This window comes from Temnothorax americanus, unplaced genomic scaffold, assembly GCF_048541705.1.
Source record: "Temnothorax americanus isolate GAGA-0224 unplaced genomic scaffold, ASM4854170v1 Scaffold13, whole genome shotgun sequence".
NCBI lineage: Eukaryota > Metazoa > Arthropoda > Insecta > Hymenoptera > Formicidae > Temnothorax > Temnothorax americanus.
In genome coordinates, this window is record NW_027509264.1 from 3,559,639 (window position 1) to 3,587,334 (window position 27,696).

At 39.5% G+C, this 27,696-nt stretch overlaps 1 protein-coding gene across 6 annotated transcripts in view; it reads right to left on the minus strand.

Moving 5' to 3' along the window:
* Positions 1–27,696, minus strand: part of Sona (sol narae metalloprotease) — a 50,202-nt gene that overhangs the window by 2,598 nt on the left and 19,908 nt on the right. For 5 of the 6 annotated variants that reach the window (XM_077399636.1, XM_077399638.1, XM_077399639.1 and 2 more), the window contains 14 exons: positions 15,233–15,333; positions 10,966–11,026; positions 9,851–10,062; positions 9,498–9,587; positions 6,570–6,768; positions 6,324–6,453; positions 6,058–6,187; positions 5,681–5,823; positions 3,253–3,308; positions 1,529–1,655; positions 1,196–1,360; positions 829–955; positions 545–649; positions 65–216 (listed from right to left, as the gene is read on the minus strand). In XM_077399636.1, the coding sequence (XP_077255762.1) occupies positions 65–216; positions 545–649; positions 829–955; positions 1,196–1,360; positions 1,529–1,655; positions 3,253–3,308; positions 5,681–5,823; positions 6,058–6,187; positions 6,324–6,453; positions 6,570–6,768; positions 9,498–9,587; positions 9,851–10,062; positions 10,966–11,026; positions 15,233–15,295 (1,760 nt within the window). In that variant the 5' untranslated portion in view covers positions 15,296–15,333. Of the gene's footprint in view, positions 1–64; positions 217–544; positions 650–828; positions 956–1,195; positions 1,361–1,528; positions 1,656–3,252; positions 3,309–5,323; positions 5,377–5,680; positions 5,824–6,057; positions 6,188–6,323; positions 6,454–6,569; positions 6,769–9,497; positions 9,588–9,850; positions 10,063–10,965; positions 11,027–15,232; positions 15,334–27,696 lie in introns of all 6 variants that reach the window. The other variant, XM_077399641.1, reaches the window with a different exon arrangement.

Sequence of the window (27,696 nt, forward strand, 5' to 3'; positions counted from 1 at the left end):
GTGCCACTTCTGTGTTGCTCGCGTTAGAAAACAAAATAAATCACTCGAGTTCTCGGATCATTACCTGTAGTCTGTGTTGTTGTAATGAGCGAATATCGGCCGAGTATGTAATGCGGAATTGAATATGCTGTCTCGGCGTACGTACGTCGGAATGTTCTGCGTATAATCCGGTATTATGTTCTCGTGCTCCGCCACGCACTTCCCGTTCAGGCAGTACTGGAAATCAACGTCAACGATCAAGCGATTAAACAACTGTGTAAAGACATCTTGAGAAGATATATGCCGAATATTGTTATCTCAACGCTGTTATGTAAAATTACACGATGTCAACACATCGCGTATATCGTCGGCGTCGCCAAGATTTATGATATTCATTTCTGAAGTAATTGCGCGTTACAATTGCGACGCACGCGTCACGGAAGCTATACCGTAAGCGTCATGCAAGCTGCATTATGTATATTAGTGGGAATGTCGTGTGCCGAGAGGGACATTGCTTTTTACAGACGGAAGCAAGACGTTGTTGCAAAACTCTCTCTCGCTTTACCTGACCGTCTCCGCACGGCGAACCTTCCGCTGCTGGGCGATACGCGACGCAGTATCCGGATCCGGCGTCGAAGCAGAACAGCTGAGCGCAAACTCGATCGTCTTTCTGAAATACAGAATGCAAAAATATAAAAATAGATAAATAAAATAAGTAGATGTGTGTGACAATAGTTTAATGTCTTATATAGAGCTGCATTGCTGCATTCTTGAAATCAAAGTAGATGGGATTAACTTAGAAATTATCGGAATTAACTTAGCAAATTTTACAAAAATTATGATACATACGAAACAAGCGCTTGTTCCACGATCTTTCCGACATTGTGCATCTAAGGATAAGAGTTTTCCCGGAAGCACTCTGGGCAGCGCCTCGTCCTCGTGAGGTGCATTGTACAAACAGGTCGCCGTATCACCACTAAAAAAAGTGCAGAAAAAAATAGCGTGGATTTACCATTTGTTTCTATTTCATGTTAAGAATCTGATTATTTATTTATTTATACATTTATACTTCGTAGAAAGTTGCAGAAGTTCTAGATACACTAATGCACAACACGTCAAAGTCCATTTGAGAAATAAAAGAAATGATCGGAAAGGTAATTATATAAAAACAATTCTCTCGCATATTTCTTCTAATATCTCGCGCGCAGTTACTTACTTTAGAAAATGATGGAAGGAGGACACACTGCAGTGGGACCATTTGAAGCCCTTCTCGGTGTGCCTAAGATCGCTCATGATGTATCCGTCTTCCCAGCGACACTTTTCGGCGCCCGGTCCACCCAGGTAGCTAGGCGGCGGTGAACCGTCGTGAACGGCACCCAATCTGCGATTCGCGCAAAACGTACAATTTATTTTTAGCTCGTTTAGCATCAATCGCTCGTTCTCGTTTCAGGCAGAAGAAAGGTGGACGCGCGTGGTGGTAGATAAAAAGTAGATAAAACCGGGAGGGAAACGGAAAGGTTTGCAAGACGGTGATTTATGGGATGCTTACAGGTGGCCGACCTCGTGCGCAGCGACGATGATACCGCTGAATCCGCCGGTATCCTCGATGATTGCGACCGAATTCACCTTCTCGAGGCGCTTATTCACGACGCACGCCCCGCCGACGTACGCGAATCCTGTGCAGAGGAGACTCTTTAGCAATGCTACGTCGGCTACGTGCGTACATCGAATACGGTAGCGCTACTTCATTACTGCCAGAATCGTATTCGGTATTAACGCAAGCTGTCTCGTTAAATTAGCGACGAAAACGTGTCTCCGCCGTAAACGCTCGTCAACGCTAACGCGTTGCTCCATTTCTTTTAAAATTGGGATTTTGACTTTTTAAGACATCACCCCCCCCCGTTTAAAATTTTAAAATTTATGTAACTCTACCGAGACATCGCAGATCCACTTCAATGTTTACGTTTGCGTTTAAGGCGAAGAAACGCGCGTTGTTAATGCACCATAGATTTTGCCAGTATGTCGAGCAGTAGTTTCCGCGCTACGGGAATTAATATTATTAATCCGCTTGCGGCGGTAAATGTTAAAAACGAGTAGTCAGGGTCGATATATATATATATATATGCGGCATGCATCCGGAGTTAATTCGCGTTAATCGCCCAAATGGTTAACGAGAGAGTTAGCCCAAGATACTACGGGTGGTTTACGTTCGAGTGGGTTCCGTGTGGCGAATCGGCCGATCAACGGATCGGGAACGTCGTCGCCTTTCCCCTCCCTCGTTTCCACCGATTCAATATTCGATCGATTGCGGGAAAAAGTAGGCGCATCTCTCTTTAGCGTTGCTGTGATTTGTCAGAGACTTACCAAAGACCACGATCCGTGACAGTGTAATGCAGCCAAAGGTATACAAGAGTACATGAATTATTATTCAGGAGAGATACAGAACAAAGAGCGCAGGCGATGTAAAAAGAAAAAAAAAGAATAAGGAGAGAAATTGAATTTTGAGCGATTGTTTCTTCCTCTCGCCACGAGCGAGACGCAATACTCGATGCACAGAAGACCGGTGAAACAATGGTATATACATAAAATGCGGAAATAGTAACAGTCGTGTAGATACAGTGGCGGATTACAATGGAATTGCCGCTAGATTTTGTCAGATTTCTTCGCGTTCGCGCTTCGTTTTTTGTCAGCTTAAATCGCCAAAATCACCTCGATCCGCCACTGTATATAGATACCGAGACCTGGCGTATATGCAAAATAGATATAAACATATATAGAAAATAGGTTTAAGCAACTGTGCAAGGGAACAGCAGAGTTCGAAAGAGGCAATTGCTTGACGCATTCTCGTTGCTGAATTGCAATCTGTATGATGCGCGTATGACGCCGAAAAATTATTACATAAGAAGGGAAAAGTAAGAGACACATTAGAAATAAAGTAAATATAATGTTCAGGTGATACAGGTAAAGTATGTAACAGGGAGCTCGCTTTGAATAATTTCTACGATTGCCTACTAAGTCTCGAAGAATTGAAAACGGTAAAATAGAACTTTGAATTTTCTTCCGATTTCTCGATCTTTCAAAACAGTTCACCAGATTTCCTTCAACCAATTTATCTGACTCGATATTAATACAACTCGCGCTAAATATTGGGACTGGAAATCTGAAGATTGAAACTTTGTAAGGCAGTGCGTAATGTGCAAGACTTAAAGTTGAGAAAGCTAAAAAAAAAACAACTAGTTTCCTTCCTCTTGGATTCGAAAAAAAAAAACGTACCTGCGGTTCCTCTATTGCACACATCATTCGCGTATTGCCTCCTGCACATATCTAATCTGCAATGCAATAACAAAAAATACTCTTTATCATGTAGATTTCATGTTCGGCGAACATTTCTGACCTGGTCACGGGACAGACAATATTCAGACAGTGGAATTCAGACACCGCTCGTATTAATCCTTTTGCGATACTGTACAAGAGAATGGAAAAAGAAAAAAAACATATAAAGGATAGTCGCTCGAACGAGTTTGAAACGATTCGGTACGAATCGTAGTTCCCCCATGGATTTCTCGCGAATTGGTACACAAATGATAAATCATCCTCTCGAGAAACTGACCGTGTATAAAAGTGTGACACACCACTCTGCGTTTTGAAAAAAAGTTCCGTGATGTCCTTGCGATTAATCAGTAATGCGGATTTGCGTGTGGTCGGAAGCAAACACACCCGCGAAGCGAACGAATGTCCTCGCGATAACCATGGATTTGTAACCGGCACAATTTCGGCGCGACCGGTCGGATTCCGATAGTTTAGAATTTAGGCGCACGAAACTAATCTCCGCACAACGCCAGTCACACACGCCGATATTGTGTCAGTTTCAATCCTTTCGATTCTTCGCGCGTACAAAGAAAATAAAGAACGCGCTCCTTTCCGGAGGCAACCTCGAAGAAACGCGTGTGTGGTTGCGGAAGCGCGTGTGCGACTAATGAAATATTAAATAAAAAAAATTAATAAATAAATAAAAGCGAAAAAAAAAACACTCTATACGTATTGGCGCGTGACTAAACGTCCGCCTATTAAGCGGCAATTTCGTATCAAGATCGATTAATCAATTTTACGCGATTGCGAGCTCCGGCACATCGATTGAGCGCGACAGGCAGGTCCGATTTATTGTATGTACAACATTTAATTGCTCGTATGTCGTATGTCGCACTCTTTCGTAATCGAAACAGAAATTCGCAAAATTATTTGTCTAATAAGCTGCAAACTTGTAAATCACGTAGATCTGCGTAAATGAAGATTCAACGTGCAAGAATAATGCAAAAATGTAAAAAAGGCTGAAATACTACCATTATATCGATGTGCGCGATAAAATTCACTAATATGTCATATTATTTGGAGATAAAGTTTTTTTAAATAAAATTTAATAGGGTAATCTCTTTAACATCGATTATAAAATTGTCGGTTTGAATATATTTCAGTTCCTTTTACTTTCCGTATATATTTCTACACCTGTTTGTTGGAGTAATCTTGCCTAGAGTGTTGCGAGATACAACTAATAAAAACTTGGAAAAAAAAGTGAATCAGAAAGAAAGATTTATATTGTATATATCAGTTCGATCTACGCAGCATTATGTAACTTACGCGTACACAAATTCGCGAATCACCATGTATATAGGCACATTTTTAAGGATCTACAGGAAACTCACGTCGATTTTTATGACTTTCCGATGCAAATGCCAAACGAGTCTGTCCGGAGATACGCGATACTTTATTCAGTGATACGTCTCGATTTTTACGAATCTATCTACAAATCTACGGTGTTTCCGTGTGTGACGCAATTGGCACGATCATCTGGTGTTACGGCATTCAAGACCACTTCTTCCGCGGCCACGGATTATGCGTTATTAATTAAATTAAGATTAGTGGTACCATACCCACTCCTCATTCGCTCCTCCTTGCTCGAGCGTGTGTGCGTAAGAAGCTCTGGTGAATTACAAATGCATTGTCTCGCAGACACCGGATTACAAGTCTTTAATTTCACTCGTTGTATTATCGGGACCACGCGAGGAAGATATTTCTGTCCGAAGGTTATTTTGCACCAGCGAGTATTTTCTCGCCAGTTACTAATTGGCACGTGTATTCTCCGATTTCTCGACAGAAGAATATCTTCCCCCCAGAATCCCAAGACATCCCCTAACAACGTTCTACTGTACCTGTTAGACTATATACCATTACTGCGTGTACCGTCAACAATACCGTCAACTATATACAAGCTAGCAAAAATGCTGTACGTTTAAAAAACTTAAGGAAAAAAAGGAGTAAAGCGTGATCGCTATGTAATAAACCATACCGGCAGTTCCCTTAGTGCAGCGGCCGCCTTTCCTACGACGGCACATATCATACCTGTTTTGCGGAATAAAAATCGAGAGTATGAAATCATCAGAGAGAATAAAACGTGAGAATTATAATAAATATTATCGGTCGTAACGCAAAAAGAGGAAACAGAGAGTATTGAAATTAATTGAATGCTTCTAAGGACGCATTTTTGACGACGCTTCTCTCGTTTACGTCATGTAGCGCTAATGAGTTGGATTGACAAATAATAGAGAAGTATGAATTATGAGCTTATCGTTTCTGCGGGCACTTTCGTGACTTGCTGCGTCAAGCTAACAGCACTTGCCGCTCTATACGGATCGGGCACTCTTACTTTGTAACGGCGACGGCGATGTCGTATACAGGAAGTCTCCTCTCCCGGAAAAGATATTTGCCCATGTCAGTCAGAGCGGCTGCCGAGTCGATTGCGTCTCTTCCCACGCGATTCCTTTCTAAGTACGGTGTCGCGTCTCGTCCCTGGATACAATACAATTTTGTCTTTGTTTATGTACGCGGAGGGGGGTGTGCTCCAACTGCAACTTTCAACTTATTACAGCTTTCATATCTTCGACGATAGTTTTCTTTTTTTTTTGGTCAATAAATGCAAAGTCCGATAATTAGGATATATGTATATGTTTCGAAAAAAGATCCGTCAATCGTGCAGATTATGATCAACCGGGGTCGAGGGCTAATTTTGTTACCGTCTCTTACCCGTGAGATAATTATCCCCGCTATACTGATACGTATTTTTGGCCCCTTCAGTAACTTGTACCTCAGATCAACCCCGTTCCAAAAGGACACGAAGTATCTCTTTATCTGTACGTTATCGCCGCCGTGCAATCTGAAACGAGAAGATCGCGTCCGTTTAAGCGCGCTAAGAGAAATTATAAATGTCAATGCGCGAAGTGTGTTCGCGCGAGAAAAATAACAGTCGTGTATATACTCGCTTCTCAATGATGATATTAGCCGACTCTCACCTGTACCCATCGTAATCCACAATGCAAAGGATTTCCGGGTAAATGACGTACGGTGCTTCGCGCCTCGATCTGCTATTGATCGAACGTTTAATTCTATACTTCTTGGCTAAGTGGTCGGGTTCCATGAGCGCTGAAAACATTTGCATTTATATTTGCAATCTCACGATTTTTTTTTTAAATCGCTCTTTAAACGGCCGATTCGAATGCGATCGAAGCGAAAAAGTTTCTGACGTATATTGCACTCACAAAAGTCGCTGTACTCATCGCCGGCGGGTCGATCCACCTTTTTGAAAACGATATGATGACTTGTGCTTTCCAAGTCCTCGCTACTAGTTACGTTGGGCAGTAGTTTGGGTTCGCGAAGGGCTGGCGCTTCGCTCACTACTTCTTGTAGAACCCTTTCTGGCAGTGGCCGAATAACTAATTCAGAACCGATGGTTCCATCCTGAGCGAAAAGACGTACACTTTAATAGGATAATTAATAGAAATAACGAATTGTTTCATTAAACGTACATAATCAATAATCATGCAATGTAATCAATTGCCATTGGAACGTTCAACTTCGGATTGCAAAATTTCATTTTAATTCAATACGAATCTAAAAAATCTAGTTTATATACATAATATATTATTTTTCTTTAATTTTTTAGTAATTACACAATTATTTTTAGCGCAACGATAAAACGGCATTTTGTTCTTAATATTCTTTTTTCCTTCTTTTTTAAAGACTATAACGTTGTCTTTAGGAACTGATTCACGACTAGATTACATGACATGAACTATATTCAAGTAGTCACGTATTGCCCCATAAACTTCCTCGTAATTAACCGTGACTATAATTGCACCCGATAATAGTCTCTCTGAGCGCAACTACGATGTTTTTAAATGTACAAAACATTTCTTCCCACAAACTTTAAGTGAAGAGATGACGGTAAATCAAGAAAAAATATGACTCGACCGTTATGTAACGAATAAACTTGAACGAAGAGATTATAATTAATAATCTCGGCATAAACTTCGAAACGATTCGCAGTGAACATTCGTAAGTTTGATCGCTCGAACACTTCCCGGTGTGTATAAACTGATAGACTCTGATACCTATAATTATCAGACGACTCGTGCCCGCTCGCGTCTCTCTCCGAATTGTGCAATTTGAATATCGCACGTATATAAATATCGCGGCGTATGAATCACGGCGCGTTAGAGTTGAGAGCCGTGTTAAATCGAGCGTTTCCATCGAGCCCGGGCACCGAGGCGAGTGTTTTGCAGCGAGTCGAATTACTCGGTATATTCCCGATCCGGACACGATCGTGCCGCTCGTTCTGCAGTCTGCGAGAGAGGTGCACTGGTCAGATCTCGAGGGAAGGGGGTGAAAGCGAAAGGTCAGGACAGCACGGGGTCACTTAGAACAACGCTTTTACGGCGCGTTATGTAACCAGGCGGGTATATTATGTATACGTGGCCGCGCTTGGACGACATTACGTTTTTTCGTCTTCGTTAAAATTTCATTCAGACTCCCACGCGCGAGTCGCCGAAAGATTAATTCCGTCGAAACCCTTCTGGTTGAACGGAGAGGTTTTTCGTACCGAACAATTAACTTTCACGACTCCTGCAAGGTATAACTGCGCGATTATATGCTCTCGCCCGCGCACCAGTTATATTACTCGCATTTGCATCGCGAGTAATGATCTCGCGCGTAATAGCGCAATTTAGATCGTCCCGACCTTTTGGGTAAGGCATGCGGACGTTCGACGCACGTATAGCGCGGTTTGCTGGCGAAATTCAATTCTGCCTTTTTTCACTGCAAAAAACATCCCGGGTGTAATAACAATTAACATTAATTAAAATTGGAGGAGTGACGAAAGCGAAGGATCAGTCAATTCGTGCAATCAACTTTAAACGTACGGAGAGAAAATTCGCATCGTACGATTCTTTCAAAAGATCTCGAAGTTCGCGATCGAGTTGCGAATAATTGCGATATCCGATGACGAATAAATCTCGAAGATTTCGCGTATCACAAAAATTATACATATGATAAATGCAAATACGGGGAAAACATCTTGTGCAGCCGCTTCCTTTCTAGACGGGCAATTAATAGCTTTGTAAGAGAAATCAAGTCATGCTTGTTTGAACACAAAATTATTAGGAATCCAACGTCCTTCTTTTTTTCTCTTGTAATTGCAGACCGCGGCGAAAGGTAGGATGCGCAAAAGTTTATTGGCTTCCATCTTCGTGAACACAATACCCTTCACGCGAGATTTTGTCCCGAGACCAAGGCGAGAAAGATATCGGTTGCGAGTGTAAGATCGAAATGTCAAAACTGCGATATCGCCGGTATTTAGGTAACTTTAATGCCACGGTCGTAATTTCATTCAATTATCTACAATAGACATTCAGATATTTGACATTAAGATTCCATTGATAATCTTCAATTCATGATCTTTGGAAAAATAAGAGAATAAGAGAACAAAGCTACCGCTCAGTTCACAGAAAGCGTTTTTCTTTCTTAATTCTTAAAACAAAAGGAACTACGAACGTCTCAACGAGAGAAGTTTCATCTCAGATTTAAGCAAGCGATGCGACTGCTCGCTAAATATGCGGCTAACCTTACTCATTTGTTGAAGAGCAGTTTACGACTATTTCGCGAGGATAACGAAACTCGGTAGGTTGTCCATAAAATATAGATGTCATAACTCATGAGATGGACGTTGGCCGCATTCGACGGAACAGCGCGCCAGACACTCGCTCCAACATTTTAATTACTTATAATAAATCTCCATTGGCGCGTGAGATTCATCATATACGCCGTTTTCATTTCTGCTCGATCATAAATTAATCTTATAGCAGAGTAAACAATTTAGTAAAATTTAAAGATATAAAAGAGAAATACTCTCTATCTTCCTGAAGTATAAATTATAATCCAAAGTATAAGTTATTCGCGCATCCGGCGAATCTCTTGCGAATTTCTATCGCTTATATAGGATTGTATCAGCGATCGTTTTTAGTTGCTTTACGCCCATCGTCGTAAAAATGTTACGCCGTGCGGTACAACGAGAATTGCGATACTGCTATAATTATAACACAGGTCCTAAGCGAGTCGCGTCGGTTGACGAAAGACGACCCGCAATAATAGGGTGGTGACGAAAGGAACATTAAGAAAGAATGGCCGCTTACAACGCGCACTTTCCCATTCGTGTCTCGGTGTAGCAGAATGGAAGCCATGTTCTCCGTGTCTTGATAAATGTCGCCGATATCCACATCGACCTGGAACAATTAGAAGTTCGGTTCGTTAGAAGCCGATTGGACAAAAATATATATAATTATCTGACCGAACGATTAAATGAATTTTCAGAACCACGCGTTGTTACGTTCCCTTCGATTTTCAAGGACATCTTGTATGAAGAAGAAAAATTCGACCGATTGTTTTCAAATAATTCAATTTGATGATAAATATCGAGAGAGTCTGTGAATTTCAGAGAAATTGTAAAATTCTCGATAATTAAATATGCCGAAAGGAGATCACTTACATCCTTCACCCTCTCGTAACGAAGGCCGTCCGGTTGCGACGCGTTCCTGGTGACAATCCACATCGGCAGGCTGTTGGCCGTCAATAGTCCTTCCGTGGGTTTCAACGAAAGGCTGATATCTTTGCCGAAGGCCTTCAGGTGAATCTGCGGTTTCGCGTCCACGCTCCTCTTATGCACCGTGTGCAACACAGGCACGACTTCGTACGGCGGCACTATAGTTTTGAGAGAACGCAAAATCCGTTTATATATTTGCCGGGTCCTTGTTCCCCCACGAGATGTTAAGGAAAAAAAAGGATTTGATCGTTTAATATAAACGCCGTACGCCGTAATACTTTTCGGAACATTGTTTTACTGCGCACTATATTAGCGTTTGCAAAAGTTACGTTTAGCATTTCAGAATTTAATTTCTTACTCGATTCCTTACGCCGAGCGTGGTCGTCGCAAAAAAAAAAATAAATAAAAATCACGGTCATTTAATATAAAAAGCCCAACGACAGGCACAACGGCGATCCTTTCTAAGATCGTCAAAACGGTGATTCTCGAATGACGGAATCGAGATGAATATTCAACGGGAATGATTCACGACGTAGAATTGGAGTTTAACGGCCCGTTGTCGAGCATGAAAAATATATTTGCGCCTCTCTGATCCTTGATTTCTTTGTCAGGGACGCGTCGAGGATACAAGAAAGATGAAGATTCTAGGTGAATAAAGTTTTGGGCGGAATATATTCGTCATTAAATTCGGATTTGCGGATCTTACTTTGACAGAATTAATGAATTTAGTTTTGAAGAACTTTTCTCGATCACGCGACGTGACGTCAAATACATAAAAAAAAAAGGATACTTATTAAAATATATTTAAAAAAATAAACTACAAGTCTCTCACGGCATAATGCATTCAATTTTCTTTGAATTATTGAACACCTCGTATATAGGGACGATAAATTAAAGTAAGTATCTAATCATCCTTGACGCGTTTGTAATCGCATTTCTGCGATTTGAATCACATCAGTTGGTGGCCCGATGCTTTTTTTTAATGCCAAGCCGAAAGAAACGAGGCATAAAAAAAAAGGAAAAGATAACGCGTGAGTTACTTTTTTCTTTACTGTTATTACCGGACTCGTGTCCCGTGTAAAACACCGATAGCATCTCTTCCCTTGTCATGTGCTCGTGGATCTGAAACACACAAATGGGTTTAGGTGAATGCGCGCGGGTGTCGCAATATCCTTACGCAATCGTGATCGCGACCGTCGCGTAATCTCGGCGCGCTTTATCGATCGCCTCATGAATAAATCCGCGATGAGATATACCGCCGCGGATCGATCGCCCGACGCTTATTACTTACGATTCCTAAATGCGAAACGACGTGCGGCACAATGGTGCGTAAAAGCGAATGCGCGGCGCGCATCAATCGAGGTGATAAATCGAAAGGGAACTTGCTGCTAATTTGTCTGACGTAAAAACGACGTGCGTTTCCTGCGCGTGCTTATCTCGTAATTATTCGCGCGGAGAAATGAACGCGATAGGCCAGAGAGAAAGAATACGCGGAGATCTTTTGTGCGAGCAAATTTAGCTTCCGGGATTCGCAATTTAGTCATTATTGGTTATTACGCCATCATCTCATATATACGTTTTTTCGCTCGCGCGTCTTGACAGTTCCATGACTCCGGTTTTGTTAATTTTATTTTATTCCTTTTTTTTTATCGGCTCTTTAAAGCGATTGCTTGACGGTGTATTGTCCCCATTGTGCCAATATCGTGGGAATAGCGAAGCAAAATGGATACGGTAATCGAGAATGGTAACGCCGCCGGCAAAAAGACATCACGTTTCGTGTTGTAAAAAATTACGTCACGAACGGTAGAGCTATCACGGCTCGGAATTTGTAGATTAATCCACGACTTGAAATTTCGCGTTTCACAATGCAGGCAGCAAGAGCGATTAAATAACAAAACACATTATTATGATGCCTGCCAAGAGGCTTTTATTAAATAAGAATAGAAAGAGAATATTTTAATAGTAATAAAATAAAATAAAATTTCCTCGATACACACATACTGTAAATCTAAATGTATAAAAATTACCTTATATACAAAATTAAAAATTAACATTTGTCTAGTTGAATAAATTACATTTATTAGCTGGTGCATCAGTATGCAAATTTTTAAGTGACGTCTCTTTTCTTGTTGTGACAATCGCGGTAATTGGCTGAGAAGCTCGCTCAAGTCAGGACGGTGATTTTTCAAGTGTTCTCAGAATCGTAGCCCGTCCGGTTTTACAGCGGCGCGGCGGCGGCGCGGCGGCGGCGCCGACGGCCCGTAATTAACGGGTGTGTGCACGCGTATTCTGTTTTCCAATCGCGTTTCAAGGTCTGGTTCTACCATTTCACAGCGGCGTTTTGCTTGCGCGCCGTGTCACAGAAATCGATCGAACTGCAGCTGGAAATCGATCGAAGCCCCTGGGAGTTCTAAGGTCGATCACTTTCGCTCATTATTGCCGCCGAGCCTCCGATCGATCGATCTGCGCTATACGAGCGATCGTTTCGCTCCTAACAAAGCGTCGACAAGATAACCGCCTCGCTTGTTCGAACGCTCGAAATTTCTGTTTAAACGCAACCGCGATTTTGTAAAATACCCAATGTTTCAATTGTATTTTTTTTTTTTTTTTCAATCTCCTCCGCGCGATATATATTAACTCTTTCAATGCACTTGATCCAATATAAGCATATAAATTCTGAAAGTATTATAGTATTAATGTCGTTTTAGCATTTAAAAATTAGCTTCAATCTTTATTCTGTTGCGTGCAATTATTTTTCGCTTTATATTAATTTATATTAATTTCTTTAATATTCTTGTTCGGATATATATATATATATATATATATATATATATATATATATATATATATATATATATATACGAGGATTCTTTTAAATCTGCCTTGAGCCACATATGTACGAGCGATCTCACGTCAGATCGAACGGCAAACAATCGAAAATTTCTCAGGCACGGTTTCCGAGCCGACAATGAATTTTGTAATATCCGTCAACCGTGACACGAGTCGCGCGTTTTAATCGTAATGCTTTTCACGCGTCTGCGAGCATAACCGTCGATCGAATAGAAACGCCGTCTTTCTTTATTTTCCCCTCCTGCGAAAAGTAGATTACTCTCTCGGCTTAGGAGCATTCCGGTTTTCGCTTTCAGTCTCTCTCTCTCTCTCTCTTTCTTTCATTCTCTTCTCCGGTGCAACAAGTACATCGCGAAATCATGTAAATCACGTGGAACGGCTGCCGGAAATCGACGGAGCGCGTTTCTCATCTGAAAGTAATTATTTGTACCGTTTCCTAACGACCGGAGAATTTACGTAAGTCGGCGGGCCGTCGACTGACCGGTCCGCGATGTCTATCCGCGAATGATTTAAACGGCTATCGTCGTGAGAGAAGCGCCGTTTTACTTGATTACAATGTTTAACGTGCCTATTATCGACACTCGCGCGTTCTACCGCTTCTCGCGCTTTATCAAAGACGAGACACACGCGCTCGCGCACGTGAACGTTAATCACGCACCAACGCGCAACCTTTTAACATTTTTATTATCGGTGCATGCCTTTAGTTTATTACTTGTACATAGTAAACTTCAATGCGCTTGTCGCGGCATATATTTTATTGAAAAAAATCTCTACAAGCTATTTATTTATTTATTTATTATATACTTATATCGCTTTTTTGATTTAACTCTCATAATTCCCGTTGAATTTTAATTACTGATTGGGATTCAATAAGAAATACATATTATATTCTGATAGATATCAATATGAAATATACAAGCTAGTACCGATTCATTCAAATAAAAATATTACTGTATTCATGATCAAATTATTATTCATGAATAGTTTAATCAATTTAATCTATCTTACGAATGTTTGAATCATAAATTTTTTCGCAGAAACAAAAGATGCGAAATTGAGTTTTGCGAATAGTTCAGAGATCCAGAAACTTTATATATACTTCTCTCTTATAATAATATAACCTGCATGAATCAAGTTTTAAATCAACGATTAAAAATTGGCAACTTTTATATTATTGTCGATATCTCGCTTTAACAGAGTTTATCTCGATCATCATTTTTTCTCGTCAACCGTTATCACGTATACACGTCGGACACTTGGTAACACGAATTGCGCGATTATTTTAAATTTCTCGAAAAAAAAATCGAAAGCAAGGCAATAAGGTGGCTAAACAGCGTCGAATGGTTCGATGGTTTTATCGCAATTTCGAGGTGCGCGATGGTTCTTACGTAAGTTAGAGAAGAGCCGGCCATTGACCACGTTCGTGATGATTATCTACGACAAGATGACGCGCTCAACCGACGCGTGCTAAGTTGTAACGTGCTATTAATCGCAATCCTTTCTTTTTTCCACGTGCTTTCTTAATTAGGCAGATACTATTGAGGATTGACACGTAGCAACTGTCAGTGCCATTAATCTGTCAGTGCCAGTTATAACAAGCTCCATTTCGTAAAACGTGTTTCGCACTTTACCGGTACCTTGCCGGTCTCGAGAATAAATTCGGCGAATTACCATCTGACAAAATAAATTGATTTGATTTAACTACAGACGTGCGTTGCGATCTTCAAACTAAAGAGTATACTTCGCATTTATATTTTTTTTACTTGAGATTAATTACCAATAAAAAATATATAAATTCGTGAATACGATTTTTAATTTTTGTTATATGCCAATAACTATATGATAAGCTGAAAGGACATTACGTTAAAGGAACTTCGTGTCGTTAGCAAGTTCCGCGCAAATCTCAGCGCGATAATCAATGATCGTTGGAATAATTCCCTCGTAAATAGCCGGCGCACCCAACGTTAATCGCAAGTAACGCGCGGAATTATGAGGCATCGTTAATTCCTTCTCTCCCACACCGCCGAGCGTCAAGCTAATTAATTCCTCCCGTGCCGTAATCGCGCTAAATAATATTGAAACGTTAGAGCCGCGCGCGGATTAAACGAACGGTAGGATAACTCCTTAAAGACGAGCGTGGTGCAACACGCGCGCACAGGCACAAAATTAAAATTATATTCTGCAAAATTAATGTGGCAAACGGGAAAAGGGAAAAGAAGGATATATTACTTGAGTAAATAGAGACACAAGCGTAAATCAAATGACGCTGCTCGCGTACCGTGAGTTTACCTCGCAGCGACGTGATTAACGTGAATTAGAGTCGTCATCGCATTTTGCGGTCGTTCGCTTTAATTCAGCAGAATTATTCTCCTGCGCGCGTGCACGCTCGCGGACACGCGTGTTCTTTGTCTTAAAGAGGTAATTGCACGGGATAACAGTGTCCTTGGGCGTCTTGGCGATGCCTGGCTGCGATCTTACCTTGTGGCATCGTACGAGAGGTAGAATGATGGCCATGCAGAGAAGGACAAGGGCGCGAGTCATTTTGCATAAAAATATTCCCGACTGGTTGCGTCACATCGCTGAAACAGAAAAAAATATCGTTGTCTCGTAAATGAGAACGAAGCGAGGCGGGTAATTAGCGCTCAATGTATATATGGCGAACACGGCCAAGTATACTCGAAACTGTCGCGTTCTTGACATTCGTTTACGTACTTAAACTCATTGTTTCTGTCTAAACCCTGAGAAGTTAATTAGGATATATATCTGTCTATTTATTAAAATTAACAAAATAAAATTCATCCTTCAACGTCATCCTTTCCCCATCGCAATATAGACATGATTAATATATATAATAAAAGAGAAAAGAAGAGTCGCGTCTATCATATTCGGATGAGTAGACAAAAAGAGATACTTCGCCCGCCGGGGCGATGAAGAAATTCTGGGATTATATAATTTTTTTTTTGCCACATCCCCAGTGGGCGAAATGTGAAAATGAAGAATCGAAACTAAGTAACCGTCGCGATGAGTTCACGCATGCATGAAACTGAGAACTGCCGCACCGCGCGGAGAAACGAGAGTGCGGCGTTGAATATACGCGCGCGAGTGCGAGACGGGGGCGACGGGGGCGATCCCGGAAAGAAAGTTTCGTTGCATCGGATTAACGCTGAATAGACTCGCGTCAAAAGCCTCCAACACACACGTACACACGGAACATAGAGTATCCGCGGATAGACGTGTCTCGCGTCGAAGCTGATGATCCTTGATCGCGAAAAAGAAACCGGAAGAAATGATCGATAGTCTCCAAGCAGATTCAGAACTCTTTCAAGAAAGCGCCAGAGTTTTGAAAAAAAATTCTTGAAGCGTTCGGGGTTCAAAATTGCAATATTTATCAAATTTCAGATGTTATTTATGACAATTTTATTTTAAAAACTCAGCCGCGTGAAATGCAAAACAGCGTGATGCGTAAATCTGATTTGCTTATGCTCATTATCGGATATCAGTTAAAATTAAAATTTGGTAATTTTTCTGAATATGTAGCCATAAAAAGTAAGATTTAGTTAAACTTTAGTCACGTTAATGTCCACTTCAATCAATTCCAGTTAATATTTATAGGAGCAGTTCTTCGAGTTGTTGATATCATTATGACTATTTTATAATATAGTCAGAATGCATAGTTAAACTTTTGAAGAAAACAAAATCGTTAAAAATATATTAAGTGAAGTCATTAAAAAGATAATAACATGCACAGAAGCTGCTTATGTAAATTAATCTTTAATCGTATAAAATGCGTTCTGCATCTCTTGATATTTATGAGACAGAAAATTTATTAATGTTAAAATGTTACATAATCAATTTTAATTAAAAATCAATTTTTATATTTAATTTCAATTCATTTATTTTTATTTAAAATTATTTATTTTTTGCTCATTATCTCAAGCACAACAACACTAACAACACTTGTAGAAAAAAGACATTTAAGCAATTGCAACAGCTTCCTTTTTCTCTTGAAAATTTTTACTTTCTACGATCCATATCTTTGTCGTGATTAAATTTTACAAAAGAATTAAGAGACTCGCGAATCGAAAAGAATAGCTCGGATAAGGAAATCTTCGGAAGTAACGACAGCAATGGAGTCTCACACGGCAATAAAATGTCTCACTGTTTTTAATAAGAGATAATGATCTTCAACCGAGTAATATATTCGACCTTCGTGCAACAATAACGACGGTTTCATAGGTCATAAGGGAGGCTCGAGATTCACGCACAATGCCTCAAAGAGGCATCTATCTATTATGCTGCTTTGTTTATGAATTCTGATCGTTTCTGATCGAATATTATTCATGCAATCATTAGTAATTACGAGATTACATCGTGTTCAAGCGTAGTAGTATACCTTTGCGCACCTCCGCATTGTTATCCTTATCCTTAATGGCGATCCATTTGCGGGAATTTCTAAAGAAATATATTAACACTCTACTCTTTTTCTCTCCGTTATACTTCCGTATATACCTTCATTGGATAAATATAACACCATCAATTCTAGAGTGCTGCGCATATTTTTCAATCTTTAATTTTGTGCTTCTGAAATTTATTCAATAATTTATTTATTTTAATTATTTTCAAACCTGTCGTCATATATCAATCTCCGTCATATTTTGTGGCATTTTACAAGTCATTCATATAGCGAAAAAGCGTGAAATGATAAAATTAAATTACTTAAATTTTGATTGTAAAGTTAAAGTTATAATAATAATTATTATATATGTATAAAATGTCAATAGTGATCGTAGATAAAAATTCATCCAGCTAACACTACAGAATTATTAGCATTATAATTCCTATGTAAAAGTATTTATTTCAAAGATATAATGCAAAAAAAACATGTTATCTTCGTCTCGAATATAATTAATTCATAGAAGAGAAATACTTTCACTTAAAAGTCAGCCGAACAATAGAATACGAATTCAGGCCATTGTTCGCATTTCCAGTATGACATATCTAATTAGTTTTACTGTTGCTTGGTTTTTTTGAATCAATTTTGTGCAATTTAGCAATCCGCACAAAATTGCAAAGCGTGAACTAACATATTTTACTGAGAAAACGATGCTAACAACACACAATAGCTGTAAGAAAAACTGGACGAATGACTGACTATTCCGAATGACTGACTTATGCGAAATTATAAAAGTAGAAATCGCATGAATAATACAACGTTCGTTTTTTTTTTACCTGACCTTGCAGAAACGAGTTTTGGGCGATGGCTTGCATTATCAGGGTGACATTTCATTTATCTTACTGCTACTTTGGTCGTGCTAAAAGATATTTTTTTTTTTTCACGGAGAAGTTGATCCAACAACAACCACTTATATATGAGAGGATAATAAAAATTAAATTGTCCCAAATTATATATAAATAGAGAAACAATTTACGTGCGGCAAAAGAGCTCTGCGCAGCGTCTAATTTGCTTAATTCAATTATGAATTGTGTACTTGACTTAATGAAGTTAAACCTTGTGCAAGAAAATGAAGCAAGAGCTAACTAAGGTGCATTTCACGATTCCGACAAATGATCCTAACTATGAGAAAATAACGGATATTAAATTATCCTATGAAAATGTTATAAAAATCCCGTTTACGTGGACAAAAAAATATCACTTTCGTCTGACCTCCCAAGGAAACAAGTTTGGGCCATGGATCTCGCGGTAACGCCTAATTTGCTTTATAAGTCTTGCGTTTTATGGATGAACAAAACGAATGTACCGGTCCTCTTTCTTTGCGCGGCGTTAATTAACACGGACGGTAATTGCGAGTTTTAAATGCCAACGTTACGCTCGGAAAGCCGAAGACGAAGCCAAGTAAAGGGCAACTGGTTTCATCGTGTCATACACGATCGAGAAGGGAAGAAAAGAGAAAGATGTAAAGAAGGAGAGAAAAACGAGAGAAGAGCATCTCGATTGCGAAAAGCAATTCCTCGCCTTCCTCGTCGAAGGGGCAAACGACACGATTCCATGTATGAGGGAATCGAGAGAGAGAGAGAGAAAAAGAAAGAGAGAGAGAGAGAGAGAGAGAGAAAAAGAAAGAGAGAGAGAGAGAGAGAGGAATAAGCTCGAGCCGATTTTATATCGCCGAGTGCACCATGCTCGTTCACTTTCTTTTCGGATTAACTTGAGAAGACGGGATTGGACAGCGTTTTTAGATCAAGCGGTAGGAAGCGGTAAGAAAGTGGTTGCGAGATCGGTGGTCATGGAGATACCCATATCAAATTGTTATCTATCTCCGCCTGCAATGTGTCGCGTAACGTTTACACACGGTCGCCTATATAACGCAACATCCGAGTAACTTGTACGTTGCAATATCAGTATGCAGTCGGTTCTTATGTAGATCAATAGCTATACGGATTGCAACAGATAGATTGCGAATTACCGGCAACGCATCAAGGCTCGAACGTAATTACCTCTCAAAAATTACACGTACATTAAATTTATAGTGCAGCACACATAGTATATGCGGAATAGACCAAATTCCAAAAAATCGATTCGTACATTGACTAAAATATAACTGCTGATATAACTACTCGAAAATATTTAGAATTTCAAGTAACTATTTTTAGAAATGATTTCTTCGAAATTTTCATTGAAGTAAAAAGGTTCTTATCCCTTGCGGCGTTAGTCAATGGTCTCTAACATTATCATAAGAGCTCAGTCACTTTTAATAATATACAATTTTTTGTCGGGGAGATTCGCGCAGAGGTAATATATCAAATCGAGTTACCTGGAAGTTGTTCGTTATATATATTTTATAGGTGCCGAACCTCTTAAACGGGTCTCAATTTTACTGCCCATATTAAAGTGACATGTTCATATTAAAGTGATTCGATATATTTTGAACGACGTGGTTTGGCGAAAATTTATGATATTTACCTTGTCGAAGGCCTTTTACGACTCGCGCAGGGAGAATCGCTAATTTTATTATGCGAACGTATTCATTTCCCATTTCGCAAAACGGATGGATACAATGAATGGTGGAGTCGCTAATCGGCGGCAGCATCTATATCCTGCGTTCAATGACTTTCCTTCGGTCCATCATACGCTTATGAACAGCAGGAAGTAATGAAAAGTACCTACTTCCGGAATGCGAAAACGCCGCGCCGGTCGGGACAGATCGAATGTCGTGAGAAATCGCGCGACTACCAGGGCCCTGTGCTTCTACTTATTACATCGTTACGCTGAAATTTCAGCTGTGCACGAATTCTATTACATGTAGTTTATTTAAAAAAAAAAAATGTAACTCAAACTGTATACATCGTCCGCGTACGTGACTTTGATATTAGGAAACCTGTTTCGAGAGATAAATCCTTTCCATGCAATCATAGAATTTATATTTACGAGCTCTTGATAAATCTCAGCGATATACCGTATATTTTCCAAGTTAGATTGCACTGATACTTCGTATAAACATCGTAAAATTATACCGGTGCATAACTCAGCTATTGCTTTCTCGATCAAATTGGAATTGGCTTCTGCTTAACTTTCTCGCAACTTCTTCAATTTGCAACATTAAATCTCCGACAGCTGAGCCTTGAATTAAAATTCTTTTCAAGTCAAACCCACTTGAAATTAAATAAAGAGCAAGGTTCCGCTATTAAGGTTTCCCTAACTAAAGTCGCGAAAAATCTTTCACGTCACTCGTAACGCGCGAAAATTCTTGACACTAATTTTCAAACGATGAAACTCCGCAGAAAGTGTTTTAGGTAAGTAGAGGAAAGTACTTTAACGTAGAGGTAATAGCTATGGATAATGGAGATAGATGATCCTTCATCTTATTAATGTGCTGTAATATTTCGATGTGATAGCCATGAAATTTCTCTCTCTCTTTCTCTCTTTCAATTTTGCAGTGAACGCGAATCCAGGGATCTCCGCGATGCATTATCGAATACATTACTTTTCTTTTTTGTCGTAAGAATGCTACGCATTCAAATCAAACAGATTTTCTACCTTTGCTTTCTTTTCGCGCAACGAAAAATTCTGCTGAATACCCCTGTCTTCATCTTGCCAAGAAAGCGGCAACAATGACGCGCGATCGAGCGTGACACGAGGTGTTGTTGCGTGAATCAATGCATCGACAGCAACGAGGAAAAAAAGTAACAGAAAAAGAAAAAGAGAAAAGCGAAGAAGAACGAGGCAGAATTCTATTATGCAAAATAAGAAGATATTTCGAGAACGCGCCAATGTCACATCAGAAGTGAGATCTTTAACACCACGCGCTCGCGCTAGACGAGCCTCGAATAAGAATTCAACGCGTGGGACACACGTATCGCATTTCAAGGCTGCTATATATTCTTTTTTTTATGTCAAAACGATTAATTCTGCTTTCGTGTAGCGGCTGTTCCGTAATGCATTTAAAGTGACTCGGGTCTACGCGGCTCGAAGAATGACTCTGTAGAAAAGTATAGTGACCGAAGGTCGAGTATTAAACTCGATATCGCTGATTAACAGCGATATCAAGAATGAGACGTTTATTGAGCAAGCTGGTAGATTTTTATTAAACGACGATTGTCCCGTTCACCGATCGGTAAATATTGACCTAGTTGACCTAAATAAATATTGAGCTGGACGATAGAACGATAACTCACAAAAATCAATATCGCGATAGCTGCTTCTTTCAGTCTAGCGATATCAACGATGAAAACGTTTTAAAAGCAATTATTGCGTAATTGTAAACTGTTTTTTTTTTTATTCGTTTTTTATATAAGATATAAAAGAAAAAATATAGAGAATGATCCTTATATATTTGAACAAAAATAATAATGCGACAAGAGTGTCCACATGTATTTTCAAGCATTCTCGGTTTTGTCGATTAAATATTTAACGCGCACACAATGTTGTATATCTTGCAAGTGACTGGAGCATGCATCGCGCAATATAGTTCACTCGCGGTATTAACGCATGTTCAGCGGGACTTTCTCTTATGGTCTAAACGAGAGGACAGTGCCATATAAGCGGCATTTGGAATATACATAGTCGCTCTCGAGGACGCTCGCAGCCGCGAGGCATTGATTCCCGTCACCGCAAGCATTAATTTATATGTACCTGTCCGCCTCATCGTTTCCGGCTTATCGACAAAAATAATAATAATATCTTTGTGAGCATGTTTATCAAACAATAAATAACGCAACTATATGACGCGCGGCTGTCACATTGCCTCGCCGCGTCAGACAACCGATGAGCGATCGTGACGAATCAAAACCGGCCGTGCGTCTCTGTGTGATAGAAAGTATAGAAAAGATTTTATAAGATTCTAGAAAAAACTTTAGAAGACTCTCGGAAAATAATATCAAAGAGTATCTCTCGTTTCATTATTATATCTATAAATTAATATTAACGTGTAAAAAATCTTTATTTACAAATTATACAAACTTCGGGAACTGAAGCTTGTAGCCATACACTTTTTTGGGTGAAGTTTTGTTTAAATTCTTATTTCACAAGATTAATTTCACAAAAACTGTACATGTGCAATGTGTATATATTGCATATAAAAACGTGTAAAAATCGTGACAAGTTCTTACATCTGACGCCTGCTATTCGGTGTTTAACTACGCGTACATTTCTCCGAGCTGGATTATTACCCGTCCACTTCCGCTTTAAACCGGACAAAAAAACCAACGCTTAAACGAGGCGCGTATCGTGACAAGATTGTGTGCAATCGTAGATATGTAAGTACATACATATGTCGCGGTCCGTGGCTGCGCGCGTCTATAACCGTGAAACTCGACAGAAACAAATTGAATTCTCTCTGACCTGCTCTATGGTCTCTTTTTCTTTACAGTTCTAATGAACTTCTTTTGTCGGTTCCCTCGAGATTGCCGTTTCTCGAGACAATGAACCCATCCAGATAAACATTTATTAACTTATTTAAGTTATGTTAAACCGATTTTGAATGAATTCAAGATGATCGACGGTCACTTTCTCGTAAGTGAATGACAGTGAAAACGGCATGCGCATTCCACATCCGCGTTACGTGTTTAAATCATTTTAAAAAGTATGATAAAAAAACTTTCGTTTTTTTTTTTATTCGATTATAAGAACAAGCGGCGATTATTTAAATCCTCCTCGTCGTTTCCTCATGAGGCATAGACCATGTCGGTGGACGAGGTGCTCACGACGTTTCAGGGACACACGTTCGCAGACTGAAACCGTCCCTCCCTGCGTTTCATTGCGCGCATTCCGAAGCTTGGCGGCGTCGTCGATATGGGAACTGCTCCGCCTTGATGCATTTTTCAGGTCCGGCCCGGCCGACGGTCAGTCACGACTCAAGGAGCCCGGAAATTGGTCTTATGAGAATCATGAGTGCATGCCGTTCCCTTGAAAAAGAGAGAAAGAAAAAGAGAGAGAGAGAGAAAGAGAGAGAGAGAGAGAGAAAATCGAGGTCCTAATATACCGGCCTCCCTTGAGCATATGGGAAATGCATTTCAGGCGAAGACTAGCGTACGAGTACGTACAAGTGCACTTCCGGCAGAGTTCCCTTTCACCTCCGGAGTGTCTTTGACTTCTTGATTTTTAGTCACCTTATAGTTTTCTCTCGCACGTCGTACACGCGTCGCACTTACATTCTTTGCACACGCTATAACCATTATTATTGTCGGCTGGTTAGCAAAAAATATGGATGCAAATTTTTTTTATTGTAAATTACATGTTTAGTTCGAAGTAGGAAGCTTAGCTTCGACCGTCCGTAATTATGTATCGTACTTATTGTCAGATACATAGATAACGATAGTAAGAGTGTCGAAGAAAGTTAGGGTGCAATGTTTAGCGAATTTTTAATTTGTTAAAAAATTTGTGCTTGTCGTAACTTTCTATTTTTCACTAAATATCTCGATCTACTAAATGTGCAAGATTAAATCTTCAGTTTAGTTTAATGTTATAAGCTTATTTGGAAAATATTTATATCAAAAATATTAATGAAATGTCTTCATCGATCTCTGATACCAAAATAAAAAAATATCCGCAACCATCTTTTACTTTACACAGTCCGACGTTCCGGTGTCACGCGCGTTAAAATCCTCAAACATTTCCGCCACGCGCGTTAAAATCCTCAATGGTGGAGATTTTAATGAGCGCAATAACGCTATAGTGGCGCAGTGACCGATTAGTATGTTAGTGATGTTAACCTTCAATCATTGTAAAGTGATTTTTTACATTTTTAGAATAATAACGTAATTAACGTGTAATAAGTTCCAAGTCACGAAACATATAAGCGTTGACGCGTTAAACAATGATTATTTCGTTTCGGCGACATTAAAGAAATAGCGAACGGGTGATTAACGAATACCTTATCTAAAATCGGAAGTCGTGCGTATCGTGTATTTTTTTACGTTGCGATCTTTCATAGGTGACCCCTCCTCTTTCAAACGCGAAACCGGTATGTGACTCGTGACTTTTGAAAACCACGCTCGAGATATATCGGGAACGTCGTTTCCTAAAATCTAGATTTTCGTTCTAACTCCGCAATCTCTCGTTACCCGTTATAACTGCTTAATTTTCTATAAATAGCCATCAGAACATGTAGATGTGTCAGCGCGTGTCTCCAAATAATATTCAGAAAAAATACTACGCCGTGTGATATCTTCAGGATCCTCTCTAGTTAAACTTTTGACACTTATTTGCAACATATCGAAAACTGTTTTCAATTTCTCGAAGCATCGAATTAAGTAATAAACTTTTCATAATATTTCTAATGTCAATATTCTAATGGTTAAGAAGCTAATTCTCTTCTATTCTCCTCAACGATTCTTGCAAAGTTAACTTTAATTAAATTTCGAACAAAAAGCGTTGTGTATTATATGCATGTATATATTGTATACTGTATTTTTACAATATATTATTTCGATGTGCATCGCGAGATCGTGATTGAACAACGTGCTAAGTTGCTGTTTACGCTGAAAACAGCAACTCAGACTCTTATTTAGCCAAGATAATCTCAAGTTCCATTGAACGATTTGCGAGTCAATGAATATCGTGCCACCGAAATTTGCAAATCTCATTAAAACCGGTTTGCATGTATATACGACGATATCATCATGCGTGGTGGAAGAAGGAAAGGCGTATTCCAATAATGAAATTGCGGTGACTAAACACCGATTTTGCCGGTTTTACTGCTGGTTGACGCCATATCGACGATACGATCGTTCGGACGGAGCCTGAATCTAAATTCGAAAAAGGTACGCGCAAAAAAGCGACATCGGAGACACGTCGGCTGAAACGTCGAAAAAAACCGCGTCAATGCATTCGCCTCTCTCTCTCTCTCTCTCTCTCTCTCTCTCTCTCTCTCTCTCTGTAGCTTTTATTTAATCTTCCTCTCTGCACTATGAATCGCAGGACAAAAGTTTCCCCGTATCTTTTATTAGTCAACGAGAGACAAACATTATTTCAGGTTGACATCGTCAATTATGAAGAGAGAAAAAAAGAGAAGAAATCACGCGCAGTCTGGCCGGGCACCAAATTGTCTGAGAACTGAGACGAAAACATATGTGATTATCATTTTATTTCCTTCTTGTCTTTTTATTGACGACAAATTCGGCAGACCGGTTGCTTGCCTTTCGCGGAAAAGTGCCATCCGCAAGATATTTCATTCTTGTTTAGTCCTCAAAGCAAAGTTTTCTGCGTATTGCAGAGCTATAACTTAATTTTACACCCGGAGCGAGAACATAAAAAACGTCTCTCCCTGTCGTATAATTTCACGGTAGTATAAAAATCCCAAGAATTTTAGAGAAAACGATGAGAGACAATGGTAAATCGAACGATATACGTATGATTTATCGTTACGTAAGTCGTATAAAGTCAATGTACATTTCGCGGGCCGACAAAGCTTTCTCTTTAATGAAATAAATGACCGCGCGTTTACATAAGAAATACCGTGCATTTATGACATTTAGCAATTGTGCACAGTACGTTGCACGAGTAACCATGTTTCAAAATATTTGTTCTACGTGTTCTACGTTCTTCTAAGGCTATCGCGATTTGCGTTACCCGGTAATACGTCGATTAATTCGTTCGATTACAAATATCAAACATCGTTGTAAAGTTATAATTACCGTATCAAAGTCTTACAATTGAATCGTTTACGCAACCTGAGTTATATACGCAAAGCCGAATTTGGCAAGAGATAAAAATCTGCGTTTCGTTACCTTACCTAATTCTGAATTTAAATCAAACTTTTTATTCGTCCGTTAACCGTGTTGCTTTAGATTGAAAGCTATTGCTTTTTTCAGTACGTCTTTTTACCCCCATTATTACTTCATTCACTAGCAAAAACTAATTACATTGTGTTGCTCGTAAACAATTCATTTAATTAGCGATCAGCGATAATAATATTGATAACTGACGCAAGTGACATTTTCAAAACGTTCCGCTCATTTGGTACTTTTGCTTATTTTTCTTTAAATTTACCGCGGGGACCCGAAAATAGCCAAGTTAACCTTGAACGAACGAAACTTGGACCGTTTGGGTAATCGATGAAAGAAACTGTATGTAAATCATAATTTTAATATCTGCTTGCTGTAACAATTCGTAAATTTATTAACAAGCCCTAACGTATATCCTTTCATAATTAGACGGGGGGATCTGACCAAGAGGATTTTGAATATTAACTCGAATATTAATTTGTCGAGATACGGAATATCCCAGACCTACCACACAACTATTATCTATGAAACACTTGACTAGTTGAAATTGGCTAACGCCGGACGCGGAGAGATTAATGATTTTTTAATTACATGCAATCGAAAAAGAAATCTCTCATTTAAGCTTTAGAGGTGCGCAAGCAAAGAGCGATTTGTTTTATTCCTGACCTGAAATTATCAGGAATAATGAGCGAGAAAATTACGTGAAATAGAAACTATCTTATTGGAATATTGCGGAGATGAAATTAGCCGGATATATAGTATATTGTAAATGATTACGTGCTTTTGAAATGTTCTCATTAATATTGAAAGTACGAATATCATTATACATGTAATCGTTACGAGGAGCAATGTGTGATTTAATAACGAGATTGAGATTTAATAAATTCGCCCGGTGACGTATGATAATGAATCACCGACGTATGTACATGTGGAGTAATCAGCGTGTAATGAGCGCGATGAGACGTATATTGACTCACATTGACTGGCGGTGCTTGTGCGAAATGGAGTTCGAGCTTCAGGAGAGATCTATCCGAGTTGGATTGACAGACATGAAAACACTGTCACGAACTATCGGGCTTATTACTTATATACGTGCTCCTATGGTTTTATATTTTGTGAAACACGTGATCTAAAACATCACCCACTGCGCATGGCAATAATTTTCGAGAGATGGGTGACGACGGGCTCCGAGGAATGATATAGTATTTGTGGAAAGTGTACCTTCTTTTTTTCGCCCACGTCAACTGGTTCTACCCGTTTGCGCACTCTCGGCACAATAAAGCGATTTATTTCTCTTTTCTCTCCCGAGCTGATTGCTTTTAACCACACAATGGGACACAAGTCGCCGATCGACCAGTTTCCCCGGTGTTCTACGAACCAATCAATAATATTCTAATTAGACTCACTCGTGGCGTTCTCTTGCTTCATATCCTTTGCTAAACGTGTTTCGAATTAATTCCCAAGGCAAGAAAAGACAAGAGGAAGAAGAGCGTGAGAAAAAACTTGTCTCACCATCGAGAAATTATATATTTTGGAGTCCACTATTTTAAACTTATCTTAATTAACCACGAACTTGCCAAAACGCTTCATTAATATCAAGGATTTCGTCGAGATTGATTTTTGTAATCGCGAGCCGTTCGATGCGATCGCGAAGCGATAAACGTTCGTCTTCTCTCTCTTCTTTTTTTTTCCTACGGATTATACGAAATAACACGCATACTATTATCTTAACGCATCTTTCCGCAGCTCACAGAATATACCGC